General features: G+C 47.2%; 1 protein-coding gene across 4 annotated transcripts in view; it reads right to left on the reverse strand.

Annotated features, from left to right (window-relative positions):
- Nucleotides 1-18878, reverse strand: part of eml4 (EMAP like 4) — a 112818-nt gene that overhangs the window by 19119 nt on the left and 74821 nt on the right. For 2 of the 4 annotated variants that reach the window (XM_014154117.2, XM_014154115.2), the window contains exons 2-7: nucleotides 17535-17717; nucleotides 4977-5118; nucleotides 4197-4418; nucleotides 1650-1790; nucleotides 1271-1296; nucleotides 851-886 (exon numbers count right to left, since the gene is read on the reverse strand). In XM_014154117.2, coding sequence (XP_014009592.1) covers nucleotides 851-886; nucleotides 1271-1296; nucleotides 1650-1790; nucleotides 4197-4418; nucleotides 4977-5118; nucleotides 17535-17717 — 750 coding nt within the window. The remainder of the gene's footprint in view (nucleotides 1-850; nucleotides 887-1270; nucleotides 1297-1649; nucleotides 1791-4196; nucleotides 4419-4976; nucleotides 5119-17534; nucleotides 17718-18878) is intronic. The other 2 variants (XM_014154118.2, XM_014154116.2) reach the window with 2 other exon arrangements.

Raw genomic sequence — 18878 nt, forward strand, 5'->3', positions numbered from 1 at the left:
ACTGGGATCAGTGGAATGTGTGCGTTTCCCTCGTCCGCTTTTCCAGCTCTGTGGGGTTAAGGCTCTCCTCTCCAAGTGAGAAGACAATAGGGGGGAGAGGGAGATTTGGTGGAGAGGCACAGAATTTCAACATTGCTCATAAAATAGTGAGGGCTTTCTTCCAGTTTTCTCAAATTGAGGGGGAGGATACAGTAGAGCCCAGCACTGAAGGATCAGAATCTATCACAGGAATTACGTAGTTATGACCAGCTAGCATTTACTGGTACAAAGGGACACAAATAAGTGTAGCCATGGTCTGCGATATTCTTATTTAACTGATGGTTTCCCCTCTATATCTGTGTCAATTAATGCCGGTAAAAGGCCCGAATTAGCTGAATTTTAGTCCTAAGTGTCGGTCTGTCTGTGGAGCTAATCGAGTTAGCTAGCGCCCAGCCCAGCCATCTCAGAACCAACCACATTCCTCACATGACCTGCCTGAGCCAAGAGAAGGACACTTTTAGCCGGACGACACTATGTTAAGTGGCAACGGGGCACAGTGGGGCGTGGCATACTGGCAAAGCTATGCCCTTTATTTAGGCTGGGCATCGCCTGAGGACAATGGCATGGAGGAGGGTGAGAAAGTATGGGGGGGGGGGATTTCTGTATTTGAGGGAGTGATAGAGGACAGAGAAAGATGGAGAGAAATAGGCGAGTGAGGGTGCAGAGGGGAGCGAAAGATAATGTCTGTACTTGACCCAATGAAGGGGGTGGCAAAGAAAGGTAGATGAAGAGATAAATCAGCCGAAAAAGCGGAGGGTGGAGAAGCGCTCGCTCCAAGGGTGCTAGCTCTCGCTCGCTGTTGTCAACTTACCAGCTTGGCTGTTTTTCTCACGGGTTGACATTTTGGCTGGTCATGAGACAGAAACAACATCACTCAAAACACACACGCACACAATGACGAGCTCGAATGATCTGAAGAAGACAACGATGACTAGTTGGGTGTACACAATAGGATAAGGACACGCTGGAAAGAACCACAAGACTCTTTGAAATACAGCTCGTCTTACCTAGAGGCACTCTAAAAACAGAAATACTACAGTGTAGCATTTTCATAAAGGCCAATGAGAACATACTTTAGTTCACTTTGTATCATATTGTACAAAGTTCCAATTGTTCCAAAAAAGTGCCGAATCGTGTGGCTATACTACAGTGCATAGGTCTCGTGCTTCCATTATGTGGTGGTGGATGGTTTACATGGAAAAGACAGTAAACGATATGGGAGTGTATTCACCTTGGCTGATCACTGGGTCTTTATGCCTGGAAGAGAATGGAGAAATAGCAATTAGGTCAGCCCATGACTTGATGTCGACAAAAAACAAAGTGACCGGTTGACAGTCTGGTCAATTTAGCAGCATCTTATATTAATAAGGGACTTTGGATGAAAACAATATAGGGAATGAAGGGGTTGTCATAGTGATTCGAGGATAGTGTCATGTCTGAAAGGTACAGCACTCTCATATACCCCATAAAACGAATGCAGGCCAGTATCAGCTCTTGATTCAAAACATGACCAGAATTCAATTCTGATGTACCACTGTATTTGGATTACGCTGCCACACATGCGTTTACACTGTATAAGAGTTGTGAAGGGGGTCCCATCAGCCACTCACTTGTCTGCGTTCTTCACCACCTTGGCCAGCAGTTTGGAGGTGGAAGCAGCCTTCACCAGCTTGTTCCTGCTCTCCTCGCCACTCTCCCACGTGCTGCTCTGAGAACGCTCTATCCCCGTGCCCCGCTTCGCACTGTGACCCCTACACACACACACACACACACACACGGAGGAACGCACATGAAAACCAACAGCTGTATACCACACAGATGGATCAAGAGAGGAAGAGAGAGAGAGAGTTAGCTAGACAGAGAGAAAATAAGGAGTATGGAGGAGTGCCATGGTGATAAGGGAGACTGGTTTGAATTGGCTATTGCTACTCATTTTCGATATGTTAAACTGGAAAAAGTGCATTGAAGTGTGTAACTGTGTTATTTTTTGCAGTCTACATTATACTTACGGCCCAGAGTTTGAACTTGACCAGGCCCCCATGTAACCCTGACAAGGAAAAACTCTGTACCCTTAATGAACATTCATTTCACCCATGACAACCCTCCTGTTGGGTTAATCTGAACCTGAAGCACCACACACAAACACAGAGAGATGGCACCCAGGTACGCATTAACGCAACCCCTCAGTGCTACAATCACTGCACCCCAAGCACAGGTTAGTACACATTGGCTGGCCGTCCAACTCAAGCCCCAGGGTTCAGGAGACAGAGAAGGCCGAAATGTTAAGAACCACACCGCAAGTGTAAAGTTAGAGGAGGAGGAGGTTGGGTAACATTGCAGAATGAAAGGTTTTGGAGAATGGCTAGAGAAGAGAAGAGAGAGAGAGAGAGAGAGAGAGTGAAGAATACCACTCCTCGTGCGAAGCTGTGAGGAGGAAGGGTTATTTGCAAGACGTAATGTTTTGGATCACTTCTGCGTGGCGTCTGCTCAACCTCCAGGGGGCAGTTGTGACGCTGAGGGGCAGATGGTACTGCGGCAGACGGTTGGGGGGGAGGGGCGGTTTAATGATGCCTTACACTGCTACTTTTACAGAGTCTGTACTCTGTCCTTATCTACACTATACCATACGTGATTTAGCAGCCGATTTGATCCAAAGAGACTTACAGTCATGCGTGCATACATTTTACATACGGGTGGTCCCGGGAATCAAACCCACTACCCTGGCGTTACAAGCGCTGTGCTCTACCAACTGAGCTATAAAGGAGCCTGGAGACGGAGAGACAGGGACGGCGAGGGAAAGACACCTAGGCATCCTCTGCTTATTTTAACTGCCTGCATGGAATTTGACAGGAAAAGAACAACCTGGACTGAACAGAAGTGATCCATAACCCCACCACAAACACATGTGTGCGCACACACACACACACACACAAAGGCCTGGGGCGGGCAAGAAGAGCACACACAGGAGTGAGGGGCGAGCGAGAGGAAAGCTAACAGTCCCACAGATGGATCTGGGGGCAGAGCTGAAACGCTTCACTCTAAAGGGGGGTGTGTAGGGGGGGGGCAGGAGCGGGTATGTCAATAGATATGGGGAGAGAGAGAGATAGAGAGAGAGCGGGAGGGGTGACAGATGGATGGAGTGGTAACTAAAAGGAAGGATCCATAAAGGGTAGACGAGTGGTATAGTATCATTGCTATACAGCACATACGTAACGTTGGTTAAAAGCCCTGAATGGTGCACTCACTGCATCTCAAGGCTTTATTCTAGCTAAGCGAGTGTGAATAGAAGCCTATTTGAGACTACCATGCCATCCATTCCTCTGGTTGGATTGGAAAGGGACCATTTAATAGGTCAAAATCACCCTAAAATACTCGCATGCCTCTCCTGCCCAGCAAGGGCCCTGCATGTGCACTGCGCTGCTCAGAAGCCTGGTCCATTTCATATTGGGTGGACACGCACAATTGCTAGCAGATGAGCTTTCCAGCAAATGTGTCTGGCACGTCAGCGGTCCTGACTAATAACCTGATACTGCCCAGTCTAATGGGCAGGGATGGGTTCCCAGAGTGCTCTTTGTAAAACTGAATTGGTTTTCAATGTTTCTGAGAATAATTGATGTTGATCTATGGTATGGGTCATGAGTGTGAGGCTGACCAGTGCTTTGATTAGTGAGTGCAGTCGGTCTATGGGCTGGAGCTTGTGTATGTGTGTGTGTGTGTGTATCCTGACTGGTACGGAGCACAGCTGGTACATGACAGACAGGGCCTCTCCTATTCCGAATGATACAGTGAGAGGGCTCACACTGTTGCGGATGAGTGCAGAAGGGACATCTGCAAACCGTTCCACTCCTCTCTTCTATTTTCCTCTCGTCTCGTCTGAATGAAAGGGCTGTGCTACAAGTAGCCTAAAAGGAAAAAAGGTAGGTAGTGTTGAAAGCAGGTGGAGAAGCGAAGGTCTGCAGTGGCGGAGTCTGTACGTGGAAAGATAGCTGAGCGTACAGGTGAGAGACGGCGACAGACGGGAGGCGGTTAATAACGTGAGTGATCTGAGAAGCAGGCCGACCCCGCCCCCAGTGAAAGGTAAGCTAGGGTCAAGAGCGTTCAGAGTGTCGGCAGGGCATTGGGTTGGTAAGGGAGATCAAAGTGTGCGTCGGCAGAACCTTTTGGCTGGGGAGGTGCCCTTGCTCTCCTGGGCCTGCCTTTGGGACTGAGGGGGGTGTGGGGAGAGTGGGTGGCTGGAGCTGGAGGGGGACGGCGAGGGCTGCATGGGGCTGGCAGGGGGGGCTTTATCGTTAGCCTGGTTGGGCTGGGAGGGCCCCTCCTGCTTCTCCTTGATGCCCTCCATCGGAAGGGTGTCCTTTTTCCTCTCTGCTGTCTGACCGCTGTGGAGACAACCAGGGGGTTAACAAAACAGGGGACACAACCAGTGAAGACAGGGGGACAGAAACTCTTCTAAGAGGACAAGCTGGTCCTAACTCTGTGCCTATGCGAGCAACTTCACTACTGCGAAGACTTGCAAAGCCCCGACTTCCTCAATAGGCAGTGTAAAGCCGACTCAGCATATTTGATTAATGTCTAGTTACTCATTGAGGAAGTGCTCAGCCACAGGTGTACATACAGGCTGTGACAGGTACCCAATCACAACATTATTATCCTGAAAGAACCAGGGTAAATGTACAGGCTTTATTCTGTTGAAACACTGCAAGTGTGAACACGTGATGAACATTAAAACAGGTTGACAAATGAGATTAATGTGGCGTTTCAGAGCAAAACATCATGTCAACACAGGCACTTCATCAATGGCTGCCCATCTGATATGAGCAGGTCTAGAGTTGAGTAATGACTGTTTTTGAATGGGAAGTGTGTGTGTGTGTGTGTGTGTGTGTGTGTGTGTGTGTGTGTGTGTGTGTGTGTGTGTGTGTGTGTGTGTGGTACAGTACCTCTTGGCTGCTGAGGAGAAGGTATCCTTCCTGGCGACGGACACTGTGGAGCTATCTCGGTCTCGATGGCTGGGCTTACGGCTGCTGGAGCTGCCGTTGGGGATGCAGGACATCGAGTAGGCCTCGCGCAGGGGATTATGGCCTACAGGGAGCAGGAGAGAGCACATTCAGAAGGGACAACTACAAGATATACACTGAGTGTACAAAACATTATGCTCTTTGCATGACATAGACTGACCAGGTGAAAGCTACGATCCCTTATTGACGTCACTTGTGTAGATAAAGGGGAGGAGGCAGGTTAAAGAAGGATTTTTAAGCCTCGGGATGGTTGAGATGTGGATTGTGTACGTGTGCCATTCAGAGGGTGAATGGGCAACAAAAGATTGAAGTGCCTTTGAACGGGGTATGGTAGTATGTGCCAGACGCACTGGTTTGTGTCAAGAACTGCACCGCTGCTGGGTTTTTCACGCTCAACAGTTTCCCATGTGTATCAAGAACGGCCCACCACCCAAAGGACATCCAGCCAACTTGACAGCTGTAGGAAGCATTGGAATCAAAATTGGCCAGCATCACTATGGAACGCTTTCGACATCTTGTAGAGTCCATGCCCAGACGAACTGATAGCTGCCCTGAAGGCAAAAAGGGGGGGGGGTCAAGGGTCAGAATCTTTCATTGCTAGGTATTACTGCACTGTTGGAGCTAGAAACACAAGCATTTCGCTCCACCTGCAATAACATCTGAAAATCTGTGTACGCGACCGGTAAACTTTGTTTTTGATTTGAGTAAAGGGGAGACGAGTATAGGGGATGGGGAGTGGTTGAACAAGGGAGTATGACTGCTCGACAGACAGACAGACAAACAAGGGTCTGATCTGAGGGAGGACAAAGGAAGGATTAGGGAGAGCAGATTCCTGGCTAATCCCATCTCACCCCCCTCCCTCACCCCATTAACCAGACAGCCTAATTGGATAAGGAGGGAAGAGGGAGCTCATAGGACAGAGAGTAGGCGTCTCGGTGAGATAAACCATTGATTAACGGTCCTCATGCAGAGAGCCGGAACACACGCTAGATACACTATAAACAGCGGTACGGACACCGTGATGCAACACACCGTAGGAAACACACTCATATGAGTTTCCTAAGTAAAGTGAATGATGAGTATTTGATACAGCCGAGATTCTAATGGATGACAACACAAACAATGCCATGCCATCTCGGAGAGAAGACGAGATGAACGCACTCTTCTTCGGTGGGGTTTTAATTGAAGAAATAAACTCAGTCCTTTCGAAGCACTTCTGTAAGAAGTACTGTGTGTGGAGTACGTCTGTGCCCTGACTGGAGGACGGGTGAGGGGCGGGGTTATGTTCGGGGGCGCGTGGTGTCCCAGGAGAGGCCTGATCCCGTGTCGGCGACACATGGCCCAGTTTCACGGCCCATTACCCCCCCCCAGTTCAAACACACACAGCATGGTGGAGGATCTGGTCTCCCTCTGCAGGGCCGGGTTAGGGGGATACCCCATCCACCAACACCCCCCACCGCCACCTCCCTGCTCTCTCCTGTCTCATCCCCTCCCCCATCGCCATCAAGGCCGAAGACAGCCGGAGACTAATTAGGAGAAGACTGGCAATGCCGGTACACAAGGCCTGAGGGAGAGTCAATGAGTCTGATGAATGAATAGTCAAGCAAAATCAACCCTGGCCTATTCTAACGGCTGTGTATTAATAATGATTGATGCCTTGCAAGAGGCAGAGTCTTCATCCATCAACCTGGCTTCCTGATCTGATAGACCTATTTATCTCTCCCATCGAACTGCTGTGATTGACAGGTGTGTGTGCGTGTGTGTGTGTGTGTGTGTGTGTGTGTGTGTGTGTGTGTGTGTGTGTGTGTGTGTGTGTGTGTGTGTGTGTGTGTGTGTGTGTGTGTGTGTGCGCGCAGAATGAGTCTCAATGCTCACACAGTCTTACAACAAGAAAACCTCCCTATGGATTGGCTTCCTCATTCCTGATAATAAATGATTTGGAAAAGAGGAAGAAAGGGTGGGAAATAACTGGAGCTGGAAAGTTAAAGATAAGGGTCAGGAAAAAGAGAAAAGTGAATGAGAGAAAGGGATACAGTGCTGAGCAGATCAATCAATCAAATGTATTTATAAAGCCCTTCTTACATCAGCTGATGTCACAAAGTGCTGCACAGAAACGCAGCCTAAAACCCCAAACAGATGTCAGATGTCTGATAAAAACCCAAGAATGTACGTAGTAGAGGGGAAAGAAAGACTGAACAAGAGACAAAAAGAGAGGAAGAGATTTCTGGTAATTGAGTAAGGAAACGGGGGTCTCAGGAGCAGGAAGGGGCCCTGTTTGGGGGGGGGGGTGGTTTGCAGACTCTCTGCAGAGTTGGCCTTGCAGTCAGAGAGCATGGGTGTCTGAAGAGAAACTGAACTGAACCACGTGATTTCCTTAGCTTCCTGTCTGCTTCAGTCCCGGATTACTGCCCACGTCACTGAGAGAGCAGGGCAACAGAGCTAAAATATTCAAAGCACCACCGTTGTACGTGTCAAACTGCCAGTGCTGTAACACATCAGCTCAATAACCTCTTAACTGCATCCATGTACATTTCCCAGGAGTGCTTATTAACCCACTACAACAGACTTCACACACACAACAGACTTCACACACCACACACACACACACACACACACACACACACACAGCAGGGGTTGCCAGCAGCCATCGCTATGGCAATAGATGGTATTAAATAGGAGAGTGATGTCATAATGAGATAAAAAGGTGACCAGCCAAATAAAGAGCTGACCGGAACGAGGGATCAGAGGGTGTGAGAGGGAGGAGAGATGGATGATGGATAGAGGGATGTGCAACGAAAAGGCTAAGCAAGGGTGACACGGTGAGCACTTCAATTAGGGCTGTGGCGGTCATTACATTTTGTCAGCCGGTTATTGTCATGCAAAAGACTGCCGGCCTCACGGTAACTGATCGTTAATCAGCATTAACACGTTTAGCATTTCCAGGCCTCCCCACATACAAGCCGCTGATGCATGCCTTTGGAACATCTGTACTGAACCAAAATAAAAAACGCAACATGTACAGTGTTGGCCCCATGTTTCATGAGCTGAAATAAAAGATCCCAGAAATGTTGCATACGCACAAAAAACGCATCTCTCTCAGGTGTGGCATATCAAGAAGCTGATTAAACAGCATGATCATTACACAGGTGCACCTTGTGCTGGGGACGATAAAAAGGCCACTCTCAAATGTGCAGTTTTGTCACACAATACAATACCGCAGATGCCTCAAGTTTTGAGGGAGCGTGCAATTGGCATGCTGACTGCAGGAATGTCCACCAGAGCTGTTGCCAGACAATTTTATGTCAATTTCTCTACCATAGGCTGCCTCCAATGTTGTTTTAGAGAATTTGGCAGTATGTCCAACCGGTCTCACAACCGCAGCCCACTTGTAACCACGCCAGCCCATGTCCTGGCTCCCAAGAGGGTGGGGCCTATGCCCACCCATGGCTTCGCCCTTGCCCCGCCATGTGAAATCCACAAAGGTCCTATTTTCTAGATTTAAAGTTATTCGGCAACTTTAGTTGTGAATGATACAAACCTCAGAATGTCTTAGAAATCAAAAGATATATGGGCTGCATGGTGCGACTACAGTCTATTGAGGATTTGAACAAGCAGCAAAAACAAAAAACCCTGCGCTCCGTTCCTTGCCTCAGGCTGCACAGCTGCTCTCTCATCAAGTGATCATATTTTCACCCATCATTATTCTCAATTTAACTATTCTCAATTTAATCTGGTCTTCACTAATATGTAAAATTAGTTTATTAGTAAAATAACAATTTTAAAATGGGCAGGAACAGAAACAGGAGAAAAAAAAGTGCAGTGCATTCAGAAGGTATTCAGACCCCTTGACCTTTTCCATAGAAAACAAATCGTTGTTTTTTTCTCGCTCATCCATCTACACACAATACCCCATAATGACAAAGCGAAAACAGGTTTCTTTACATTTTTGCACATTTATAAAAAATACAAAACTTAAATATAACATTTACATAATTACTCAGACCCTTTAATGAGTACTTTGTTGAAGCACCTTTGGCAGCAATTACAGCCTCGAGTCTTCTTGGGTATGACACTGCAAGCTTGGCACACCTGTATTTGGGGAGTTTCTCCCATTCTTCTATGCAGATCCTCTCAAGCTCTGTCAGGTTGGATGGGGAGAGTCACTGCACAGCTATTTTCAGGTCTCTCCAGAGAAGTTTGATCGGGTTCAAGTCCGGGCTCTGGCTGGGCCACTGGAGGACATTCAGATACTTGTCCCGAAGCCACTCCAGCATTGTCTTGGCAGTGTGCTTAAGGTCGTTGTCTTGTTGGAAGGTGAACCTTCGCCCCAGTCTGAGGTTCTGAGCGCTCTGGAGCAGGTTTTCATGAAGGATCTCTCAGTACTTTGCGCCGTTCATCTTTCCCTTGACCCTGACTAGTCTCCTAGTCCCTGCCACTTTTTATTTGTTGTTTACTTAACCTTTATTTAACCAGTTAAGTCAGTTAAGAACAAATTCTTATTTTAAATGACCGCCTACACTGAAGAACATCCCCACAGCATGATGCTGCCACCACCATGCTTCACCGGAGGCATGGCGCCAGATTTCCTCCAGACGCATTCAGGCCAAAGAGTTCAATCTTGGTTTTTATTCAGACCAGAGAATCTTGTTTTTCAGGGCCTGAGTCCTTTAGGTGCCTTTTGGAAAACTCCAAGTGGGCTATCGTGTGTCTTATATTCAGGAGTATCTTCCGTCTGGCCACTCTACAATAAAGGCCTGGTTGGTGGAGTGCTGCAGAGATGGTTGTCCTTCTTGAAAGTTCTCCCATCTCCACAGAGGAACTCTGGAGCTCTTTCAGAGTGACCACCGGTTTCTTGGTCACCTCCCTGACCAAGGCCCTTCTCCCTCAATTGCTCAGTTTGGCCGGGCGGCCAGCTCTAGAAAGGGTCTTGTGGTTCCAAACTTCTTCCACTGAAGAATGATGGAGGCAGCTGTGTTCTTGGGGACCTTCAATGCTGCAGACATTTTTTGGTACCCTTCCCCAGATCTGTGCCTTGACCGAATCCTGTCTCAGAGCTCTACGGACAATTCCTTCAAACTCATGGCTTGGTTTTTGCTCTGACATGCACTGTCAACTGTGGGACCTTATGTAGACAGGTGTGGGACTTTCCAGATCATGTCCAACAAATTGAATTTACCACAGGTGGACTCCAATGAAGTTGTAGAAACATCTCAAGGATGATCAATGGAAACAGGATGCACCAGAACTCAATTTTGATTCTCATAGCAAAGGGTCTGAATACTTATGTAAGTACGGTTTTTCTTTTTTTATATACATTTGCATGCCATGGACTCTGAGATCTTGTTCCCGTACCTACCTAGTGCTTAATTTTGGAAACAAGTGAAATCTGTTCGGGAACATCAATAGTAACGTTTTCGCAACTAAACATATTTCACTAAACCGTCTACGCACTGAAGAAAGGAATATAGGAGATTGCGGAGATGGAAACGCTCGGTGGCGAGATATTATGCACAGATGAAGGTAATGTGTCACTCACTTCATTACGAAAAATTAAAAAAATATCCTGATTACTAGGATATTCAAAATCAAATGCAAATTCACTAACTGTAGGCAAACTTTAAACCGCCAAGCATCCTCAATGAAGCAACAGCATCGCCTAGGGCTATATGACCTCTCCCAGACTCATGGATAGACAGTTTGGAGTGTAGCATAAAGTAACCAGTCCATCCAGTATGCATAATAATACAGTCCACACTCAACTGCGATTACTTGAGTTGGTTTAATTTTGAAGTATAGGCTAGACCAATTATGTACCAAGACATCTTAAATCAGTTTTGTTTTATGTTTTTCTTCCATGCATAATTTGCGGTAGGCAATGTATTGTATAACGGCAGAATCGTCATTTGAATTCAGGGTTTTTTCGGGCTTGGGCTCAGAAGCATTTTGATTGAATCATCACCGTAGAAAGCGCTGTCCATTTCGTTGTGTTAGGCTTTAAAACAGCATCCACAACAACCATGTTTTACACTGTTTTAAAAGTATGATAGACCTACTGTTCTGATGATAAGTGTTTGATGTGATTTTCCATTGTATTTGCATTGATGTTAGTGGTTAGAGGGACAATAGAGAACTGAGTACCAGCCCATTAGGACCTGATGGTAACAATAGAGCCCTGAGTACCAGCCCATTAGGACCTGATGGTAACAATAGAGCCCTGAGTACCAGGCCATTAGGACCTGATGGTAACAATAGAGCCCTGAGTACCAGGCCAGTAGGACTTGATGGTAACAATAGAGCCCTGAGTACCAGGCCATTAGGACCTGATAGTTAGCAAGTTGGGTACTACCAAAACATGTTCAGAGTGCATAAAAAAGGGGATTACCGTGACTCAAAGGTCACGTGGAATTTTACTGCAGTCATGGGCCGTGACTCATGACTGCCGGTGTGGTGGTAATACAGTCACCACAACAGCCCTACTCCAATCCTACCATTCATACAGTAAAGGGTTCAGTTTTTTTGCCTTTTTTTATATAGTAAGGCACTTTTTAAATGCATCCTTTGTTTCCGGGTTGGGAGTCGCTGGTATCACATATCCGGTATACATTCTGTATATTTTTTAATTCATTCCGGATTAAATACATTTTTGGCCATTGGTTAGTTTTGTGGCGCTATATTATTTATCATATATATTGCTCTTCCATATAAAACCCACTGAAGAAGAAGAAGACACACCCTCGTCCACTTACCCTTGCTTTATGCCCTTGGAGGAATCCCCGTCACCATCTTGGTGGGCGGTACAAATGATTAGCCAAGCAAGGGAAGTTTGCAACATAAGCCCCTCAGCCCTCGTTTTTAGTGGGCTTTGCGGGTGTACAATTATGTTCACCCCGGGGCCTGAAACTCCCCATAATTCAATTCGCGATGATTGTACACCCACTAACAAAAGTCTACGAAAACTTCAAAACATCATCAATAGAGAAGTCAACATACAAGTGTAAGTAAAAACAAATGTAAATAAGTTAGAAATTGTGCTACTAATGCACATGATGGCACAAACACGTCTTGTAAAAAGCTGTTTTTGTTTGGAAATTGTAGAAATAAAACATTTCCCTTCTTCAAGTTCCAGCTAGGCAGGCTAACGTTAGTTAGTTAATTTGCAAGCTATCATACAGTAGGCATATATTAATAATTATAAAAATCCCAAAAACTTCACAGATCTTCATTGTAAAGGGTTTAAACACTGTTTCCCATGCTTGTTCAATGAACCATAAACAATTAATGAACATGCACCTGTGGTACGGTCATTAAGACACTAACAGCTTACAGACGGTAGGCAATTAAGGTCACAGTTATGAAAACTTAGGACACAAAAGAGGCCTTTCTACTGACTCTGAAAAACACAGAAAGAAAGATGCCCAGGGTCCCTGCTCATCTGCGTGAACGTGCCTTTGGCATGCTGAAAGGAGGCATGAGGACTGCAGATGTGGCCAGGGCAATAAATTGCTATGTCCGTACTGTGAGACGCCTAAGACAGCGCTACAGGGAGACAGGGCAGACAGCTGATCGTCCTCGCAGTGGCAGACCACGTGTAACAACACCTACACAGGATCGGTACATCCGAACATCACACCTGCGGGACAGATACAGGATGGCAACAACAACTGCCCGAGTTACACCAGGAACGCACAATCCCACCACTAGTGCTCAGACTGTCCGCAATAGGCTGAGAGAGGCTGGACTGAGGGCTTGTAGGCCTGTTGTAAGGCAGGTCCTCACCAGACATCACCGGCAACAATGTCGCCTATGGGCACAAACCCACCGTCGCTGGACCAGACAGGACTGGCAAAAAGTGCTCTTCACTGACGAGTCGCGGTTTTGTCTCACCAGGGGTGATGGTCTGATTCGCGTTTATCTTCGAAGGAATGAGCATTACACCGAGGCCTGTACTCTGGAGCGGGATCGATTTGGAGGTGGAGGGTCCGTCATGGTCTGGGGCGGTGTGTCACAGTATCATTGGACTGAGCTTGTTGTCATTGCAGGCAATCTCAACGCTGTGCGTTACAGGGAAGACATCCTCCTCCCTCATGTGGTACCCTTCCTGCAGGCTCATCCTGACATGACGTTCCAGCATGACAATGCCACCAGCCATACTGCTCATTCTGTGTGTGATTTCCTGCAGGACAGGAATGGCAGTGTTCTGCCATGGCCAGCGAAGAGCCCGGATCTCAATCCCATTGAGCACGTCTGGGACCTGTTGGATCGGAGGGTGAGGGCTAGGGCCATTCCCCCCAGAAATGTCTGGGAACTTGCAGGTGCCTTGGTGGAAGAGTGGGGTAACATCTCATAGCAAGAACTGGCAAATCTGGTGCAGTCCATGAGGAGGAGATGCACTGCAGTACTTAATGCAGCTGGTGGCCACACCAGATACTGACTGTTACTTTTGTTCAGGGACACATTATTCCATTTCTGTTAGTCACACGTCTGTGGAACTTGTTCAGTTTATGTCTCAGTTGTTGAATTGTCACGGCTGTCAAAAGGAGAGGACCAAGGTGCAGCGTGTGTGTAGTTCCACATTTTATTTACTCTGTGAAACTATGCAATACATAAAATAACTGAATAGACAAAACAACAAACTGTGACGCAGAGGAGAAACAAACACTACTCAAAAATAATCACCCACAAAACTCAGGAAGAAAAACCACTACTTAAGTATGATCTCCAATTAGAGTCAACGAAGACCAGCTGCCTCTAATTGGAGATCATCCCAAACAAACCAACATAGAAATACAAAAACTAGAACCTAAGAACATAGAAATAGAACACATAGAATAAACCAAAACACCCCCTGTCACGCCCTGACCTACTCTACTATAGAAAATAACATCTTACTATGGTCAGGACGTGACATGAATCTTGTTATGTTCAGACAAATATTTACACAAGTTTGCTGAAAATAACTGCAGTTGACAGTGAGAGGACGCTTCTTTTTTTGCTGAGTTTATATTTAATATTAGTAGACATGCACTCATAATTGACTGTTGCGCATATAAAGCACACACAAGTTACCGATGGCTGAAAACACAATCATCGCGGGATGAACGACTGACCAATTTCCAGCCAAGGGTGGTCCATTTAAAAATCATTCCTTCCTCCCTCGCCCCGCAAGTGTATACTCATCAAACATCATGATACGTCATCAGAAGTGTCCACTTAATTTGAGGGCTGAGGGGATAGGGTGTGTCTTTTAAGTGTTTGGACCGCAACAAAGAAGATGAAGAAGAAGGAGACAAAGAAGAAAACGAAGAAGACGAAGAGGACGAATGTCAGAGATAAAGTATTTCTGAAGAGGTGCACACCAATGATACACAATTCTTTCCCAGTTACTGAGTGTTGGTCCCATTAGCCAATCGGATGGAATGCAAGGGGAGGGAGCAGGACGAATACGGATAGCCAGGGGAAGGAAGTTGAAGCTCAGGAGAATTTGAGTGAGAGGCAAAGGCGAATGCAAACTTTTGTACATATGTTTTAAAACAATCCCCCAATCGTTTACTTTTCCAACCTTACCAGCCAGAGTTGGTTAGTTGTGTGCACTATTTAGTAGGATGTGATTGTTGATGTAAAGATGAGTGAGCGAGTTGTAGTTCTCTCGTGAGTTGTCATGTGCTAGCTAACCTGTCAGTAAACTACCTAGTTGGACGGGTAGCTATCACCAGCAGGTTGTTTTCCACGAGGACTGTGTGCACCAAGCCATTTATCCCTCTACGAGCTAGCTAGGTAGTGTAAATAATCTCAGTAGTTTCTATATTTGGGACTTATTGCCAACTGTCCTGGGCAGTAACCGCTTCCTCTATACATTTTTCACAAGGAGACCAGTTAGATTGCGTCCACATCCCTGCACGCTGATTGGGTTCCTCTGAACCGAAGGGAGTTTTTCCTTTGGAGATCAGACAGCCACGGCCCCGCGAGCAGCTAGGTTCCTCTGAACAGAAGGGAGTTTTTCCTTTGGAGATCAGACAGCCACGGCCCCGCGAGCAGCTAGGTTCCTCTGAACAGAAGGGAGTTTTTCCTTTGGAGATCAGACAGCCACGGCCCCGCGAGCAGCTAGGTTCCTCTGATCAGAAGAAACGTAACATTGTGAGTGAGGAGCAGGTGTCAGTGCGTATCTTGTTTTTGGTGGGCTGCGTTCAGCCTGACTACTTCACCAGTAGTGTCAGGTCTGCAACGTTAAAGGGGTATACCAACTACTTTGTACCGGTACATTTCTTTCGGGTTCTTTTACACTTTCAATTGTGTATTTCTCATTGTGATTTTATAGTGTACTTACTATTCCTGATTTAGTGTCAGTAAGGTGATAATTATCTGCAAGAGTATACCAGTTTAACTGTATTTATCAACTTTGATAAGGTCTTTTAGATAGATGTTCACCACGGGCAACAATAACTGGCGACTCATTTCCTGGTGACTCGTTTATGGATAAATATGTTCCACTCATCATTAGTTTATCCACTAACCACTGCATTTAGACTCATTACAGTCCTTTAACGGTTTTGAGAAAAAATTGTTGCTGCGTTCAAATATCGCCGCACTGTACCCGTCACTGTGTCATCCTGTGAACCCCATCAATGCTGCTCGCAGCTATATTTATGAAACACATTCTCTTCATGGTGACATATCCTGAATAGGTAGAGAAATGGGGACGGGATCTCTCTTTACCAAGGAGCCATGGCTTCCCAGCCAAGACACTTCCCGAAGAGAGAGACTTCCACATGATCATACAGTAATTGGTTTCATTAGAGAAAGTGAAATGTCAGGACAAGGCTGCCCAGTCACCACACACAGATAATGTTCGACTTCCCAGAATTAGGTGCACGCACGTGAATGTGCGTGGCCACAAACACACACACGGGCTCACACACACATGGGCTCGCACACACACGGGCGCGCACTCACACACACGGGTGCGGACACACACGGGCGCGCACTCACACACACGGGTGCGGACACACACGGGCGCGCACTCACACACACGGGCGCGGACACACACGGGCGCACACACACACACGGGCGCACACACACACACGGGCGCACACACACACACGGGCGCACACACGGAGCGCACGCACACGGAGCACACGCACACTGAGCACACACACAGGGAGCGCACACGCACAGGGAGCGCACACGCACAGGGAGCGCACGCACAGGGAGCGCACACGCACAGGGAGCGCACACACGAGTGCGTGAACACACACAAACACACACACACACACACACACACACACACACACACACACACACACACACACACACACACACACACACACACACACACACACACACACACACACACACACACACACACACACACACACACACACAGGCCCAGGAGACAGATGGTCTTATTGTGTGCAGATGGACAGCTCTGGAGTCAGTTAGCCAGGATACGGGTGAGTGGGTGGTGGTTATTACTGAAGCGTGATTACAGAACCCAGACGCTCGCCAATGACTCTGGGCGCGACACATTTTATCGCTCTCCTTCTCTCCTTCTCCCTCTCTCTCTCTCTCTGAGAATGTCATCTCTTTCTCTGCCTCTCTCTGAGAGTGCATTCAATCTCCCTCTGTCTTTCTCGCTCCCTCTTTCTCTCTTGCCCAGTCGGGGAATGATATTCCTGACAGGGACAGCCACAGGAATTCCCTCCCCCTCCTGCTGGCTGGGCATACGAGCCTCTACTTTGTCACTGAGCTCAGAGAGGACCTCAGTTTGTTATAGTGTGAGAGAATGGAGCGGGATTTATTCCCCACCGACAGATTTCATTCCCAGTGAGAGACTGGATTGTGATTATGTTCCTGTGTTAGATTGTGATTGAATTGAAGTCGTCAGCACGTGTTGTGAAGGTGTGTGAAGGTAGAATAAGCACGTTCCTTGCTGTGACCTCTCTGGTAGACGGTATTAACCGTGGTATTGCAACACTCCATACTGGCCCTTCCGCTAGCCCCAAGCACGCGCTCACACACACGCATAGGCCTACACAGCTGCGATCTGAATGGAAACGTTTTGCACCGGGAGTCAAGGTCGGAGTGAAACTGTTAACAGATCCAGGTTCTGGCGCCGCTCCAGAACTTCCTTTGTGTAAACACAAGCGGAGGAATACAAGATAGCTGACTCTCACAACTACGACCTGGCGAAGGAATCCAAGGGAGAGGGGCCAAACGAGCCATTGGGAAAGTGGAGATGAATGGAATTTACAGTGCTAGAGCATAGGTATGGTAAGTTGTACAGAAGCGAGTGCAGATGGATTTGACAGTGCACGATCATCTTATGGCGGAGAGATGATGTTTCAAACTGTCCCGTTGTAGGGTTTCTAGAGGGTTTAAAAAATGTAGAATCATGAGAGCACATCGGATGGTGACAGTGATGGTGACTGGTGGTTTCGGTGAGAGTTCAGGGGTGGGGGGGTGGGGGCTGAGGTGACCGACTACCTTTGGCGCTGGTCTGTTTTTTGCCGGTGGCGGCCGTGTCCTCGGAGAGCGCTAGGCGTCGCAGCACGTCGGCCAGCGCCGCCTTCATCACGGTGATCTCATCCTCCTGCTGATGGACACGCAGCTCCAACGACGACAGACGATCCTGCACGTCAGACGCACTCGCCGCCGAGATACTGTCATCTACACAGAGAGAGAGAGAGAGAGAGAGAGAGAGAGAGAGAGAGAGAGCGAGAGAGAGAGAAGGAGGAGACTGGGTTAGATACTGTAGACAACAAACATTTAGATATCTACCCAGCAAAGAGACCCACGCCCGCAAACACAGAGAAGCATGAACAGTAGGGCTGGGACGATACCCGTATATAAAACCTGCTGTATGTAAAATATTGCGCGCTGTAGTTTGGAAAATAAATAAATGTGACTCTGGATGACAACATAATGATGTTTGTTTCCAACATTAGGGCTGTTTATCTAAAGAAGTTAAATCCGCTTCGTGTTTTGCTTCCTTGCCACGATACTAACGAGCATTAAGATGCTGGTATGTATATATGCACCAAACACACACAGGCTGTGATAAAACTTCCATGGGTGAATTCTGAACACAGGAGTGTGTCACTGTGTAGGCCTACTTGTCGCAAACTGGTGACTTCCTGAAGACCCTACTGTGAAACAGAATGGGAAGTGAGAAAGAGTGCAAAATACAGGCATGATACTGTAAGCAACAGAACCTACTGGACTCTGATTTCTTAATGGACAGTGTGTGTGTGTGTGTGTGTGTGTGTGTGTGTGTGTGTGTGTGTGTGTGTGTGTGTGTGTGTGTGTGTGTGTGTGTGTGCGTGTGCGTGGGGGGCTCTACCTCTAAATACAGGGCACATGTTCAACTGCTCAAAGTATTTGTGGGTTGGGGCTGCTGCCAAGCCTAGCTGTGGTTTAGGGCCTGATTGCTGGACGGGATGGGGGTAATTTGGCAGTGGAGAGAGTGAGGGGGCCTCAAAGCCAATGTTGGCCTGTTAAAGGGGTACTGACAACCCCCCCCCCACCTCCCTTTCCCCAGAAGACCCCCGTCAGAGGAGTTTGAACCCCCTTTCCACATGACACAAAAAACAAGCATCAGACACACTCACAATTTAAGAGTGGTAAAGAGAAAACAGACACCGGCATAATAGTTCAGAGCAAACTATTAACAAGTTAAACACATTTCTGTCTAACAGCTCAAGCCTTGAGAGCACTTAACCCCGAACTCAAAAGTGGATTATGTTTGTGGCACTAACAGATCAAGCTAACTTTTACTGTAAGCCCAAAGCACCGTTTCTGGCCAACAAAGTTCACGGTTTTTTTCTTCTT

This window comes from Salmo salar, chromosome ssa18 (genome assembly GCF_905237065.1).
Source record: "Salmo salar chromosome ssa18, Ssal_v3.1, whole genome shotgun sequence".
NCBI lineage: Eukaryota > Metazoa > Chordata > Actinopteri > Salmoniformes > Salmonidae > Salmo > Salmo salar.